The sequence below is a fragment of the Corticium candelabrum genome, chromosome 1 (genome assembly GCF_963422355.1).
Source record: "Corticium candelabrum chromosome 1, ooCorCand1.1, whole genome shotgun sequence".
In the NCBI taxonomy this organism is placed as follows: Eukaryota; Metazoa; Porifera; class Homoscleromorpha; order Homosclerophorida; family Plakinidae; genus Corticium; species Corticium candelabrum.
Genome location: NC_085085.1, coordinates 12,430,103 through 12,446,345, shown reverse-complemented (window position 1 = coordinate 12,446,345; position 16,243 = coordinate 12,430,103). Strand labels below are relative to the sequence as shown.

The 16,243-nt window shown below is 42.0% G+C and overlaps 3 protein-coding genes across 3 annotated transcripts; 2 read left to right on the top strand and 1 right to left on the bottom strand.

Moving 5' to 3' along the window:
- Positions 1 to 476: 476 nt before the first annotated feature.
- LOC134198573 (uncharacterized) lies at positions 477 to 8,572 on the top strand. Its single transcript, XM_062667993.1, has 16 exons — positions 477 to 565; positions 1,513 to 1,565; positions 1,633 to 1,830; positions 1,890 to 1,994; positions 2,078 to 2,173; positions 2,228 to 2,347; positions 2,942 to 3,055; positions 3,140 to 3,238; positions 3,316 to 3,414; positions 3,471 to 3,569; positions 3,646 to 3,679; positions 3,748 to 5,226; positions 5,296 to 6,022; positions 6,091 to 6,605; positions 6,975 to 7,058; positions 8,158 to 8,572. Exons 2-16 carry the CDS (start codon positions 1,515 to 1,517, stop codon positions 8,409 to 8,411), a joined length of 4,074 nt encoding a protein of 1,357 aa, XP_062523977.1. The 5' UTR covers positions 477 to 565; positions 1,513 to 1,514; the 3' UTR covers positions 8,412 to 8,572.
- Positions 8,573 to 10,270: 1,698 nt separating this feature from the next.
- LOC134184333 (uncharacterized) lies at positions 10,271 to 12,110 on the bottom strand. The gene has a single exon (XM_062652002.1). It carries the CDS (start codon positions 12,101 to 12,103, stop codon positions 10,412 to 10,414), a length of 1,692 nt encoding a protein of 563 aa, XP_062507986.1. The 5' UTR covers positions 12,104 to 12,110; the 3' UTR covers positions 10,271 to 10,411.
- Positions 12,111 to 13,025: 915 nt separating this feature from the next.
- Positions 13,026 to 15,971, top strand: LOC134187186 (uncharacterized). The gene is made up of 2 exons (XM_062655306.1): positions 13,026 to 13,250; positions 13,719 to 15,971. The coding sequence occupies exons 1-2, from the start codon at positions 13,202 to 13,204 to the stop codon at positions 15,677 to 15,679; spliced, it is 2,010 nt and encodes a 669-aa protein (XP_062511290.1). The 5' UTR covers positions 13,026 to 13,201; the 3' UTR covers positions 15,680 to 15,971.
- Positions 15,972 to 16,243: the final 272 nt, after the last annotated feature.

Below are 16,243 nucleotides of genomic sequence, written 5' to 3'. Positions count from 1 at the left end.
CGCGCTAGTCTTGTTCGGTGCCCGTATGACGATCGTCAGCTAGACGTCTAGGGACGTAGGCTCGAGTGTCCAGCCAGTTACTTTACTTCCCCCGCGGCGGAGATGACCGGCTGGACACTCGAGCCTACTGGGGACGCGGCTAGTGCACGAAGTCCACTTGACAGCCGCCGACTTATCTCTAGATTTATGTTTTTATTGTGCCGCAGTCGAGCAGCTCACGTAGTCTAAATGGGGCGTGGATACAAAAATCCTGCAATGTTTTCGCCAGGGCCAGCAATGTCATTTTGCCAGTTAGCGTTGGGAGGGTTCGGAAGTGGCGCGAGCACCAGAATAGAATTCCTGCCATCAAGTAGTTTGCGTGCTGCTTTCCTGGGAAAGACCACGAACGTATTTTGCCAACGAGATAGCTTCTTCCTGTGTGTCACCGAAATGGCGGCTTATTTGCATAAAGTTAATATTAAATCTGTAATTTTCCGCGTTAGTCTAAAACAAGTACGGTCTAGAGCTGCAAGCTGTTGCAACCAGAGCAGAGACACGGTAGCCGCGTGAGCACTAGTGACTACAGGTAAGTTTCAGCTGTAGAGCAAGCCGCCGTAGTGTGGTAGTCTGTCTCCACGTGCTATCTTGAGTAGAAAGCCGGGTGTCCTCAGGAAAGGATCATCTCGTGCAGCTGATTTAGTTTTCTAGTCATCCTTCGACTCGTTACTGTGAACATGTATGTACACGAGGGGGCGATCATGGCGGAATAGCAGCCATTTTAGTCTTCGCGTCCCTTTTTACATTCTTTCTGGATAATTAATTAAGGGGGAGGATGGCTACTGGCAACTAGCCGTTTTTGTTTGTTCTGCATGCGTTCGAGCTAAAGTTTAGCTGGTTAACCGGTAGGTCATTCATACATATCCCCTGCGCAGCGATTTGACTTGGAGAGACTCCAATGCACACAGTTGTTGGACGGAGCTTTAACTCTAACACCGCCCAATAGTTCGTAACTACGGCCGCAAAGCAAGTTCCGTCTGCGTTACGCTTCTGTTCTTTGTTTCTAAACTACTGCGGGTTGCTAGGCGGGAAGGGTCTGGCTACGCGAGACTAATGCAAAGACATGCCCTAGTGCACCAATACTTACAAGTGCAATTTGAAAACAGTTTACAGTAAACCAGTTGAGCATGTGTTGTTGCAATCTGAGTGCATAAAACACTAAGAATCTTTGTTAACTGAAAAACATAGAATGTCCAATGCCACTTACGAAGTTTCATCTTGCAACGATTCCTTGTTCTGGAGAGATTTGTTTTGTTTTACTAGAATCAAGTTTAATTGCATGGATCTGTTCACAGCCTTTGAGTTAGCTAGTCATCTGGACAGAGTCCCTTTAATTAATTAAATTTAGTATCTCTAACATAAATTATTAAAGTGCATGATGGCTAATTCGTTCTAAAGCAGTAGACCCTCTTCTAATTGCAAATTGTTATGCTTGGTTTTGACTGACATGCTCATTCGTATGATTCTTTCTCATAGAGATGATTAATCTACGTCATTCTCATATAGCAAAAACGTTCAAAAAAGGAGAGGTGAGCATTTATCATCTTTGCAGATTTATCATCGTTGTAACAAAATTGCTTTCTTTGTGCATTTCAGAGTCCACTGCACAAAGCAGTGTTGGAAAAGGACATGAAACGGTTAAAGGAAATTCTAGATTCACCTGTAGGTGTGAAATGGCTAAACAGAAAAGCCAAAGGAGGTTGGACAGCATTGCATATGGCTACAAAGTGTTCCGATTCTCAGTTCGTGCGGTTGCTTCTTGAGAAAAGGGCAGACAGTTCTATAACCACTCGAGTAAAGATATTGCTTTTGAATGTGTAAGTGTACGTGTAATTTGTTTTTATCTGTTGCAGCATGGAAGTTCAGTTCTGCATTCAGCTGCTTGTGATGGCACTGCAGAAGTGATGAAGATGCTTATTGAAGCAGTTGATATTTCAGTCAATGTACAGACCAACAGAGTGAGGATAATTGCATAATCATGGTACTTGTGTGACATGGAACAATATTACAACTAACGTATGTATTTAAATGTTGGTTTTAGGGATGGACTCCTCTTCACTATGCTGCTCAAAATCAGAAACTGGAAGTTCTGGACCTTCTTATCAGTAGCAATGCTGATTTGTTTTGTAAAAACTCGGTATAATTCTGTGCTGCTGTGGATATGTAATTTGTTCTAAAGACATTTTTATAGGAAGGTTGGTTGGCTTTTCATATTGCTTGCAAGGTTGGTCACAAAGGTTGCTGTGAGGCACTTGTTAAAGCAGTAGACAACAAAGAACAGCAACAGCAGATGGTGGTGTCAAAGACGAATGTACGTGATGTAGTGTTTGTAAAACCATTAGAATTCTTGTATGTACAGTGTATTCTCGCTTATCTGACTCTCACATATCCGACCTTCAGCGTCTTGTGAATATGGCATCATCTTGGGTATAGCATGAGTGTTGTGACTGTGCTAAATCTCTCTGCTTAGACAAACTGCAACTGGCAAACAGTGCAGTCACAGCATCAAACAACTGTTACCGACTATTATTCAAAAGAGTGGCTTATGCGTACTAAATTGTAAAGTTGATTTTTAGTACTTACAACTGTAGATTTAGCTACGATATCTGTTAACTATTTCTTGTCAGTACCATTGCTAGCTGTGCTATTTAAATGTAGGATATGTGCTGTTTAATTAAATGTTCCAGTAATCAAGACTTTGGAGATATGTCAGGCATTTGCTGTCAGGTTTGAGACTCCATGGCGTGGTCTGGGACACCAAAGGTTATAGTTATGACTTTGAGGCTTCATATATCTATTCTTTTCACATATTCTATCCCTTTTTTGATATTTGTTGCCCACAGGGGTCGGATAAGTGAGAATAGACTGTATTAGCATTGCCAGTTATTTACACTTCACGTTGTAGGCTGGATGGACGCCTCTGTTTTGTGCTGTGAATGGGTTTAAAGGAGGACATCTCGAGATTGTCCAATGGCTAATTGAAGAATGGAGAGTTCCCGTTGATGAACCACAAGATAAAGTGAGTTAGAGAGTTAGATTCCTCTGCTGTATGTTCATGACAATGCATTCTAAGTGACATTACATATTTTATGTGCTCATTTAGAACATGTTCACTCCCCTTCACATTGCCACCAGGTTAGGATTTGTTTCTATAGCAGAGTGTCTTGTTGAGCATGGAGCAAGCATAAACTCAACAACTGAGGTATGTAAGAGACTTTGTATTTTAATTATGAAAATGTGCATCTAGAGTGATGCAGTGAGATGATGTGTTGCTTAAAGGATGGATATACACCACTGCATTGGGCAGCTTTATACAACCAAGTTGAAATGGTTAATTTTCTTGTCGAGAAAAGGGCAGAACTCAGTGTTCAGAACAGGGCAAGTTTTGTTAATTATTTTAGTGTTCATAGTATGAGTGCTATAATGCCCATTAGGACAAGAATACTCCTATTCATCTTGCTAAGAAGAGAGGGTATGACAGAATATATGACGTGATTGTCAACGCAGGAGCAGATATTTCCATTAGAAATATTGTAATATTTTAATTGTACAAAAACACTTGACTTTGTGATTGATAATGTGTTGTTTTTAATGTGTTAATGTGTCTAGGATGGACTAACTCCTGCCGAACTAACATCTGACTGTATGTTGTAACATATGCATTAATCTGCATTAATTTTGAAGTTTAATAAGTCTAATGTGGTTGTGTAGTTCCTTCTGAGATTCGCTCTCGGGGTGCTGCAGCTATTCGTCACTTTAGGGCTGCTCTACGAAATGGCAAAACTAAGCCACACAGAATCAAGCTTATGCTGTTGGGAGATGCCAGAGTTGGCAAGACCAGCCTGTATCGCTATCTCACAGGTCAGACATTTATAGAGGATCTGGCTAGCACAGAAGGAATCGACACAAAACTAATTACCACACCAGATGTTTATCCTGTTAGCAACAGAGTGTGGAAGGTTATTGATGACCCACAATCAGATTTTAATGACAAGATAGCTCAGGAAACTGTACGACGTGTGATATTTGATGACAGAGTAGATCCAGTAGATCGATCTCATCCATTGATTGAAGAGCTGCCGGGCCAGGATGACACCCATGACGTGGGAGTGGATAGTCATCTGATGTGGCCGGAATCAGCATCAAAACTTCAAGTTAGTGAAAGTCATTTGCTTCCACCACACTCTACAACAAATGTAACAGCAAATCCCACCGCAGCTCGCTACTTAGGACAAGCCCTTTCTGGTCCATTGTTTGTTCCACAAAGAATTGAAGAGCATAGTGTGTTACACAGTCGTTATCAAGGATACCAGCAGCGTAGAACTAAAATGTCAGGTCAACAAGGTCTTCATCGTTTTCATCACTCTTCAACATCAACTGCCAAAAGGCACAAAAGACAAAGAAAAAGTAAAAGGAAGGCGGAACCATCACAACATGATCTTAGTGAATTACCGATGAAAAGTTTTCAGAAACACTGGGAATCCAGCAAAAGTGGTTTACAGGAAGAAAAAGCTATCAAGTTTAGTGTTTGGGACTTTGCAGGTCAACAACTTTATGAACCCATGCACCACACATTTCTCACTAGACGAGCAATTTATCTCATTGTGTTGAATTTGGCCAAACTAACTGACAAGGGTATTTCCTTAGTTGATTTGCAACGAATCTACTTTTGGTTTGCATCGGTGCATGCTCACACTCCTCTCACTCCTGAAGCAGTCAGAATATTATTTGTTGGCACTCACAAAAACAGTTGCAGTCCAGAGAGAGTAGACAGTGCAGTAAAACAGCTTTGTGATACCTTTAAGCAATCTAAAGAGTTTGCTTGTCATATTGAGTATGTTCAAGTTGATGACGTTGATGAGATCTTGGCTCAAGTAGAGAACTCATGTGACGACTATGAAGATGAGAGTGTTTGCATTCTTCGTGATTCTATTTTGAAAGCAGCCCTAGATCGAGATTACATGAAAGAAGATATTCCTTTGAGTTGGCTTCGATATGAAGATGAAATTTTATTATATCATCAGCAACCATTACCTACTCAAGGAGGTGAGAGCGTAGAGTCTCGGTGTTTGTTGACAATGCAGGAGATGAAAGCTATTGCTGTCAAGTGTGGTATTGGTGATATAAAAGAAGGTCCTTTTAAGACGATGATCACATTCTTTCATGATGTGGGGCTGGTTTTATTGCCTTGTAAGTGTTGAGATATTGTTGTTGCATGACCTTCACTGTATGTTAAATGTGTGTTGTAATGTGTTGCAGCTGAACTGTTGGGATTGGATGAATCCACAAAGAAGTTGCTTGAAGATGTTGCTCTTCCCAATCCACAGTGGCTAGTAGATTTGATGACAATTCTTGTCAAAATTCCGGTACAAAGTAGACAGCATCCCTCATACAGGGCTGACTGGATCACTCTAAAAAAAGAAGGAGTTCTTACCTACAGACTGATGCATCACATTATGCATGAACTGCATGGATTCTCATACAAGGATGTCAATACATTGTGCATTCTATTTCAAGCATTGGGATTCATTTGCAAGCTCTTACACAGGCAAGTCCATACTTCAGGCAATGCTCAGCACCAAACAGAAGAAGGGAGCAGAGTGACAATTGAAGACAGTCCGGACAGTCATATCGAGTCTAGTCAGGAGGAAGATGACCAATGCAGCACAGAAAGGCATGTTGAGAGGTATTTAGTACCTTGTCAACTGCCAGAAGAACATCTTGAGATTAATGAACTGCAAACTAAGAACACTTTCAACAAACGATTCTACTTTGACTTTACTACTTTTCTGCCTCCTTGGCTTTTGCTTCATCTCATTGTGCGACTTCTTACTTACATGCAACAACAACCAGACTTGCAGCACAGTCTGCAGTGTGGTTGGCTTCCTTTGTTATCAAAAAAGACTTGTCTGATGGCTCAAAATTCGCATACTCGCTTCATCATCAAACTGACGGCAAATCGAATTGTTGTATGTCACCAGCTTAGGTAAGTGCATGATTACAATACAGTATGCCTGAGATTGTTTATCATGTTCAGTGCATTTTTGGTGTCAGTGATTCTAATGCTGAAAAGAAGTTGATGACATGGCTGTTTGATATGGTTTCTGAGATTTCCAAACAAAAATTTAGAAATATCAAGTTTAGTTGTGGTCATCTGTGTCCACATGTTGAGTGCCTTAAACATATTGTAAGCAAAGAAAGTCATGTTGATGAAGAACATGATTTGCGAGTCTTCTACAATGATGAGTTCAAGAGACTAAGAAAACAAGGTCTTTCTGCTGTGAAGTGTTTTGATGAACTTCGACGCTCTGCTGCTGATCAAAACGTTGGTGGGATCAAGATACCTTTGATTACAACAATCAATTTTGTCTTATCAACAGCAGAACTTAAAGGTCACGTGGAGGAGATGTACAGCTACACAGATGGCAAGGACCATTCTGAAGATACTATAGTTCCTTGCTTGTTCTCTGACCCTGACATGATTTCATCTCCGAGTTCTACCAATGAAGGTGCATCTTTGCAAGGTCTTGTTTCTGCTGCATTGTCTCAGAGCGGTCTGTCTCAACAAGGTATAATTCTTAGTAACTGCTTAGAATTTTGTTATATATGTCTGGTCCACAAATATTAAATTCAGTGCAGTTTAATAAATGGCAGACAAGATTATGGTGCATGAGTTAGTTAGTATTTTGCAAATTAATAGCTAGGAACTTTCAGAAATAGTGGACAACATGCTTGCATGTTAATTGATTCATCTTTACAGTTTACTGTTGAAAATTGACAAGATATTGTGTGAGCAGAAGAGCTTATTCCAGTGTACATGTGCATGTATCTTTAGGATGTTTGATGTCATGCTATGCTGTACACTGTGTAGCAAATATATAGTACCATGCAGTGTCACTTGTAATTGAGTTGATTCATTGATGTAGCACTGGTTTCAGGCACATCAGCAGTATCTACTGGCACTGCAGCAGCTGGTGGAATTACCTCAGCTTTGCAAACTACTGAACCGGAGACAGCAATAGGTAATGAAGGCAGTTATGTGTCATCTTTGATTAGTTGATCTATTACTCACATGTTTTGCTTAATATAGATAGAACAGGCAGTATAAATTGCTATAATGTATGAATGAAATGTGGGTTAGCAGTTATAATGACATAAGACATTGAGGGTGCAAGGTTTTCCAGCAGGAGGATTGATTGAAGCAGGCAAAGTTATGTAGTTGGTATTGGTAAAGAAAGGTGTTTCTGCTGAATGGCTTGGTTCATGTTCCAAGAATTCATAATTACATGTCTAGATGGTTGTGGCAACACGGCGACTGTGCTTTTGGTGAAAGTTAACAGTTTCAATGGCAAGATGATAGAAGGTTGCATGACTTTGCTTCTGTCTATACATGTATACGTGAAACTATACCAGTCGTGTGTGCAAAAGTTGTAGTTAATCCAAATGTGTTCATGCAGTAGCTTAATATAGCCCAGATGTGCTTTGATGTGTACCCGAACTAAGTTTTGCTTTTGTAGATGTGATGTAATTTTAGATGCTAGATATGCTTTATTTTCATTACCCTGTTATCATCTATGGAACAAAATCTGTAATTTTTTCTTCCTTTGCTGGTGCTCAACTCCATGTCCTGTGCCATGCTTGGCAGTACTTGCAGTGTCAATGCGTAGACTTTTGACAAGTGCAATAATTAAATTTCTGTGGCTTTTTAATACTAGCTCTGGCTAGTGTTTAGATATTTGTGGTACTATTAAGTGTGCGAAGACCAAGATTAATTGTGTAGATTTAACGTGATAATACCATTTGGCATCCAGTAGTGATATGTGTCATGTGTAATTGTTTAGTTGTCTGCATTGGGATGCTTTATTGTCCAATGTTCAATTGCTTGAGTGTTCCAAATTACATGGTGCTTAAGATTCTGAAGGTGATTGAGTGGCCAGATGTGTATTGAAACAGATAAATTGATATGGATGAGACCTAATTTGTTGAAACATGCTCAGCTAAACATGTAGAAACAGTAGGTCTCATCATTAATAAAATTGGAGAAATCAATTTAATTTCAGTATTTTTGTTTATTGGCTGTATGTTATTATATACATACAGTATATGGTTGCTGATGTTTAGAGCTGTTGCCAGGAAATTCTGAAGACTTAGTTTCGGAGAGAGATATTAATCGATTGGCCAAGCGTCTTACAAATCTTGGTTCTTTCACTGTGAAATATCTGGCTGCTGAACTAGAAGTAGAGATGGACGAGACAATCAAGAGCCTGTCAAGTGCCAGAGAGCAGTGTTTTGAGGTACTGAGTAGATGGCAAGTGAAGGCAGGCAAGGCAGCCACTATAGGCAATCTTAGAGAAGCAGTTGAAGAAGCATTATAGCTTGCACAAGTAATTTTGGCTGAAGGTTTCATATCTTTACAATAGCTTGGGCTAGCTTAATTGACGTAATATGGGTATATTATTGTAATAGGTTTTTTAGCTGTTATTGCAGGTTTGTAGAATTTGTATTGCATTTTCAGGATTATACGTGCTATGCTGAATCTTGTTTTGATATTTGTATCTCCACATATGGAAGGGTCAAGTGTTTGTTTGTATTAATCAAGCGATTATGTTTGTATATGTTTTGTCTCCACAATCTCGTGTATGCCTTCAATTAGTTGTTTGCAATGTTTATTGCATGGCGCCATATAGCTTAGAACAAGTGTGTACATCTGTGCCATGGCAAAGCCAAATATATCTTTGACCCGCCTACTATTTATCTGAGTTGGCACTTCAAGAATATTGGGTGTTGCTTTGCTTTTTTGTATTAATAATAGCAAATGATTTTAATAAAAAGAATAGTTGTAGCTAGTGTTCTTGGACTTGCTCTTGAGGAGTGTTCAACAAGTTCTTGAACTTAACTTTCTAGTCTGCATTTTTTTTTATTTGCTGTTGCTGTTAGCTAATGCCAGGTTTGAGAGTTCTTTCTCAGTTATTGTGGCCTGTGACAAGATTTTCAGTCTTCACGAAAAGTGTTAGATGATTTGAGCAACACATGAATGACAAGGTCAGTTTACAATAAACTCAAAAACCTGACTGTAAGCAGATTGATAACACAGCATCTTGGACAGTCAAACAAGTGCCAATATTTCAGTGATATGTTCATCTTCACTTAAATTCCTTTTTGTCGTCATTTTTCCAATACTGAGTGTACTACTCAAATTAGTCAGACACACCCTTTGGAACTGGGGAGGTTATGCATGGAGAGGCCTGGGAGGTCATAGAGAGGTCCTGGGTAGGAGCTCGGGAGGCTAGGGGATATGGAGTGCATGCCCTCTTACCAATACTATCAGGTACATTGTAACAATGTACTTGTTACTATTAGCTAGAATTAGAACATTTTCTATGAAAATGAGGAGAGATGTAGGGATTGCATATATATGAATAGTATCAACAACATGGTGTTTAGTGTACGTTGGAGATACGTGATGAGGTGCAGTCAGGTTGTCACACTGAAATTATATCACAATTGCTAAGCAATATGCTTCCACGACCATTTGTGTTGCCTGAAGGTGCTGTGGCGGGTACGGCTTGCTTTATAGCTATCATGCAGTGTTGTCTTGTCAAGGGTACGTGTGATAGATCTAGAGGCAAGTGCATGATGTCAATTTTCCAGGGAACTGGGCATTTACAATACAGACGAATATGAAAGTAGAAAAACTTGAAAAATCATTGAGAATCTTTATGATCTTTTGCATGACTGGATGAAACGACATGGAGCAAACGCCACACTTGCTCCTTACATTTTGCAAGCTTGACACGTGAAGCGGTTCATATATGTGCGCGGTGTGGTCGAGCATAACCTGCAGATTGCCTTGGATTCTAAACTCAATGATGTAAAACTGATTCTTGCATGCTTTGCCCTTGTTTTTGACAAGCAACAGAATCAACTGACTCTCTATAGCTTAATTATTACATAGCTTAGCTCTTAGCATATTCGAACTTAGTGTTAGTATGCACACTGTATACTTAGCATTCGTAATAGTCTATTGTGATTTGCTGTAATTGGATCTTCTAGTGTGTGTGTGTGTGTGTGTGTGTGTGTGTGTGTGTGTGTGTGTGTGTGTGTGTGTGTGTGTGCGTGCGTGCGTGCGTGTGTGTGTGTGTGTGTGTGTGTGTGTGTGTGTGTGTGTGTGTGTGTGTGTGTTACATCATCTTTCAATGAAACGGTACTATCAGTAAATTGAATAATACACGACCAATCTCAACTCTCTTGCTGCTGTATTGAAGGGATAGGACAAAACGGGCTAATATACAATTCTACCAATCAAATTAAGGAAATAGTAAAAGATAAACAACAGATACAGAAATCTTCCCATTCAACTTACATTGTCAGGCTACTACAGTAAGACTAAGAATGCAGTGATTGTCAAAATAAATGAAGCCAATGTTGACGAACATCCTGCTTCAGAGCTTTTAGTTTCGCTGGTCACTGGTTTAGGTGGTCGAGTTACAGGCTCGCTAGCTGCCACATCTGAGGCGGTGACTGATGGTGATAAAGTTGGATCTATTAAGCTAACCAGAACTGCCTTATACGCTGAACGAAACGAAGATACACTCGGTTTTTTCACAACCACATTGATGTAGTAGGATGAGCCTGAGTAGATGAGAGAGTTTGATGTTCTGTTGGCCAATGTCACTGTGGTGCCAGTCACACACGGTCCGTGGATAGAGACACTCGTATAATGAGCACTGCAGCTGCTGCTGTATACAAAATCCTGTTGACCATATTTCACATCATGATAAAACACGCAGTAGTTCACATCTTGTGTGGGAGAAGGAGACCATGATATGGTCACACTGTCCACACTGTGCTCTACCACCTTTATCCTGTCATCCTTGGGTAGCTCAGGATAGTAATGAGTGTTGACATCAGTTGTAACAAACAGGTGGAAATAGACATAAGAGCTGGGATCAGACATGTGTGTACCACCTCGAACCGTGATTTGGTATATTCCAAATTGTGGATTGCTGATAGTCATGTCTGTGGATACTCGAGGCAAGTTACCATTCATAGAAACTCCCGACAGATCAGTGCCCGCAAAAGATTCCTGTTGAATTATTGTCCCATTTGGAGCAGTAATGATCCACTCCATAAAGCCACCACACGGCTTAACAATGAATCGGATTACTTTGTTTGGATGTCCAACTAAAAAATCATACTGTCGTTCATGATTTTCTTTGACATAACTGCCCTTGATCTGACGATCAGTGAGTACATCGGTTTCCATTCGACCAATGACTGCCCATTTTCCCACCAGGTCGGAAGTATTCAGTGTTCCAACTTGTACGCCTCTATAGACTGATCTTATGGTACTCGGAGGAACAGTCATAACCACATTGAAGTTATACGTCGTTCCAGGAACCAGACCGACGACCTTAAAGTTTGGGTTTGTAGTACATTTCTTAACAGTTCCGGCATGTGTGTAGTGAGTGCTACACGTACTACTATGAACGAAGGAATAATCAACGTCATCTTCCTTGTGATAATAAATACAATATTTAACTCCACTAGTGGTTGACGGTTGCCATGACAACTGAACTTGATTAGACGTCGATAGAGTAGCTCTCACCCTGTCATCATCCGGTATCCGAGGAGCAGTCTCCTGTTTCACTGCCGACGATATAAATATCTCAAAGAAGACATGCGGCAGCCAACCACCGCCACCAGTTTCAATGACTAGATGATAAACACCATCCGGGGATGTGTCGTTGAAGTAGCTTTCGCTATGACGTCCTCCCAGACTGCCACCAGCCTCGACCTCAAAGCCGCTGTAGCCTCCGTTGGCCACGACGTTGCCTGAAGGATCCGAAAATGTCCATCTAAATATCCCACTGCAGGCTTGGACTTCAATGTAGACAGTGGGCGTTGTCGCGTTGTAGGTGTACACGTGCGTTGAGTTTACGTCCTGGAATTGCAGCTTTGCGAGACCGCTGGTACGCGTCAGGTCCGTTGTCGACGAATGGGAACGTCGGCCAATAAAAAGGATCGAACACAAAGCAAGGAGAACGTTGTTGCACACTCTACTCATGATTGGATGACGTCATATGGAACAACCAATCGCTGCGTCTCTTTGTTGAAATTTGCTGAGTATAATAAAGTATATCAGAGCTATATATTTAGTACAGTAGAAGTATAGTACAAGGACTTTTGTCTGAGCAGGTCTCTAGGCTGGGGAGATGGATGGGTTAGGGTGAAGTCTCGTGCAAGCCCGACTAGACTCTCCTTCCTAGCGTTTACCGGGCCAGATGGAATAGCTTCTCCAACATTGTAAAAGTGCAACATCTTGTGACTGCTTGTGAGCGTAACATGAAGTAGGATAGCTGGAAATTAACTAAATTTTGGTCTACGCCTATGCACGTGCGTGTGCCCATGAATTTGGCCCCCAAATTATAATCTTTCTACTCCACTTACATACACGGTACCCACACTACTAATTGTGCTTACGGGTGCATTTCTTTTACCTCATCCGGCTAATCCAGATTAGATGGACTAGCTAATCTGTCTAGTCCATCGGCTGGACTAACAGCTGGATGAGTTGGATTAGCTAATACATCTAATCTGGATTAGCTGGATTAGGTAAAGATATGTACCCTAGCTAGGTGTTTGAGTCCCAATTTGAAAAACATATTCCTTCCTAATAAGTTTTACGCGAATTCGAAGACGTCATGATGGATGGGATTCATTCGAACTCTCCGTACGGAATTCAATGTAGATTCATTCACATTGTGCGTGCTGCATGCTCGAAAATGCAACAATTTGAGGTCTAGAGTCTAGATACGCATTCACGGTTGCCTCCTTTTTCCAAGACAGGCAAGGTTCGAAATAGAACAAAACAAACAACATGCAGATATCACATCCTCGTTATGGAGATCGTGTTTACGGTCACGTGATCTATTGGAACCACATTCCCACTCTACATCCGCCGATGCGACTGACCTCCGACAGCCACGCCTACGCTTTTCGATTCTGATCTGACAGAGCGGTGAAAGAGAGGAGGAGAAGTCAGAAAGACGTCAGTCAAGCGTCCGCAGTCGTCTGCCGAGGAAGTTTACCTTTTGTGCTTACCACTCTGCTTCGTCGCCGTACAACGAGCGAGAGTTTTCCTATCACTGAGAATCGTGTTTGTATGATGAGATTTCTATCGCTTGCTGTCCTGCTTGTTATTTCCTTGTCAGGTGAGCTGATTGTCGTTGTGTTTGTGCGTTTACGTTCAATTTTGACGGCGAGTGGGCGACGACGCGACGGCTCGAATGCGGCCAATTTGCCACAGGCGATGTTCTTGCGTTTCACTTCGGACGTGAAACATGCAACTCATCTGTGGCGGGGCGCTTCGTCGCGCAACTACTGCAATTGCATGCAAGTCGCGCGCGAGGACGGCACTCCCCAAACGTTTGACTGCGTGTGTCGGCGGGACTGCTTGTTTACTGTGGTCGCTGTTCGACCCCGCCACGTGAGATGGATGGTTAGGTGGTGTGATGTGAGTGTTGTTGTTGGTAAGCTGTAGGAAGGAGGCGGGAGAGCGAATGATGAGCGTCGCGGTGTTGTCGCGTTGCACGTGTGTGTATGCACGCCTTTGTCGACGTCCCTTCCACTCGCTCTCTTCCTCGTGCTACTAATCATCTGCATTGCTTTTCGTTTTGAAGGATGTCGCTGCGAGACCGCAGACGTCGACAGCGTGTTGTTGCTAGTGCGGGGACCGAGCAAGAGCAGCTCGTTTAAGGAATGGCTGAAGGGTGTGAAGAAGGGACTGGAGGAGGCGATCATTGAGGGATACAAGAATGTGAAGAGGGGATTCTCTGTTACTTCTATGTCCCAGTGTCCGCTGTTTGAACGCAGTTACGACAGTAAAATCTGGGTCGAGTTGACGAGACACGCTGTGGATAATTTCGGTCTGCATGAGATTTTGTTTCATGTAAAAAGGCTTCGTGCGAATAGGAAAACCGGTCCACTGATGGGAAGGGAAGTTTTCATGTCAAGCAGTGAGGTGGTGGCCGCTATGAAGGCTATTCGCTTCCAGGAATTGATGTCTCTGGTTGGCATCAAAGTAATTGGATACAAGGAGGCAGCTCAGTACATTACTCCAACAATTACTACTAAATCCCTAAATACCATGACACCAAGTGACTCTGGTTTTGGATCAGGAAAATTGGCATCTGGGGAAAGTGATGATGAAAGTGAAGATTACCATCCTACAACTGAAGTGAAGGCTACAACTGACTTGAAGGCTACAACTGATGTGAAGGCTACGACTGATCAGACTCCAGTAGGATCTAGAATTACAGATGATGATATAGTTGGATACACAACTGACACTGAGATCATTGAGTATAGCCCTACATCTAGTGTCGATGAAGTTGTATTTGAGACTACTGGAAAGGCAACAGATAAATCAGGTCCTACTTTGAGGTCTACTGATCCACCTCATGAGGCTAAGGCAACAAATAAATCACTCCCTACTCTGAGGTCTACCAATCCACCTCGTTTGGTTGAAGTCTCTACTGATCAGGATGACGGTGATAGTGGAAGTGGAGATGACTATAGTGATGTAGAAGTATCTAGTAGTGGTTCTGTGAACACAGCAGATCTAAGTTTCACCCACGATCAAGTGAAAGAAAACAAGCGAGTCAAAGGGTTTGTTCCTAAGAGTGGTACGGTTCTTGATTTCCATCACTTCACTCAACGCTTCACTCATAATGATATAGTTATGGTTCATCCACACATTGTTCGCTCAGTTCCTGATCAAGTTAATCACGAGATTCAGAAACGATCGTCTTTACATCAAACAGAAGACTCCTTTATTTCGGATTGGTCACATTCTCATCTCGATTTCATGAAAGAGGAGACCGATGGTGCTATTGAGTCATCAGATCACGACAGTTACAGGAAGCTGTTGAAGAAATGCTTTCCACGTTACGTGAACAGACTAATGAACAGCCTACTTCGTACAGAGCACTGCACGGTAATGCATTACTTGGGTCGACACACGGCGGCTGGCACAGAAAACATCGTTCGTGCAATGAAGGCAGAAGGCTACACTTCTCATGACTGTGTTTCCGATCAACCAGTCACGGTGTCGACATCTAGCGCAACCGAAGCTGCAACCGAAGCTGCAACAACCAGTGAAACTCATCAAGTAATAGCAACAAGTGGGTTCGTAGAAACCGTAATGCCAAACAACTTTGAAGGAACAGAACGTGAAGTGACAGAAGAGACAAAACGTATAGTGATCAAGGTGACAGCAGAAACAGAAATCGAACTAACATCCGTCCTTCCTTCGAATCCTCAGTTTGAAGCCAAAGAGTTACAAAGCAGTGGCGTTGAGGTAGCTCTCTATGTCGTCATCGCGCTCATCTGTGTTGCTGTTGTTGTGGCAGTTGTCAGCCTTGCCGTTTACGTTCACAGACGGAAGAAGCTAGAGATAGCACAAGGAATGTCCGTGTCGACCAAGGTGCGTATATTGTCTTGCAACACGACGACGGCGGCGGTCGAGGTCGCCGACGACAACGATTCAGTCGATTCTTGCTCGGTCGGAGGTCTACAACTGGAATGGGATGAATCGTCGGTCGACATCCCTCCCGAAGAGACGACTAACTCAACAGACTAACTCGACTGATCAATTTTCGTTTTGACGATTGGTTCGTACCTTGCGTGTTTAATTGAAGGGAACGATTAGAAGCAGGCCTATTGTTGTTAAGAGGTACACACGTGTGTGACCCAGTATTGGGTTTGTGGGTATGTGTAAAGTGTGTTTGCTAAGTAGGCTGATGTTGTATTATAGAGACTCTAGTAATGAGACTTATTTCACTTTCGGTAGAATAGGCTGTCCTACTGATCGATCATATTGCTTATCAGTAGTATGTTTGAATGTAGTGCGAATGCCACACACGTTAACTTCATGCTGGTCTAAATGCTTGAACAGAATGTTTCCGGAATGCCGACTTGCTATCATAGTTCACACGTGTGAAACCACATGGAGCTATTCACACGTGACAGCTAGCGTGAAACGAGGGTGGAGAGAGAGTCTAGCTAGCGAGAACGAGGACTGAGTACGTACACCAGTTTTTAGTACGGTCTGTTACTAGGTATTATAGAGTAGTTGATTGTAGTTGGCTGCTTTACTTGATTAATTTACTAGTGTACTAGGTAATGATGGCAAGGATTGTACAGT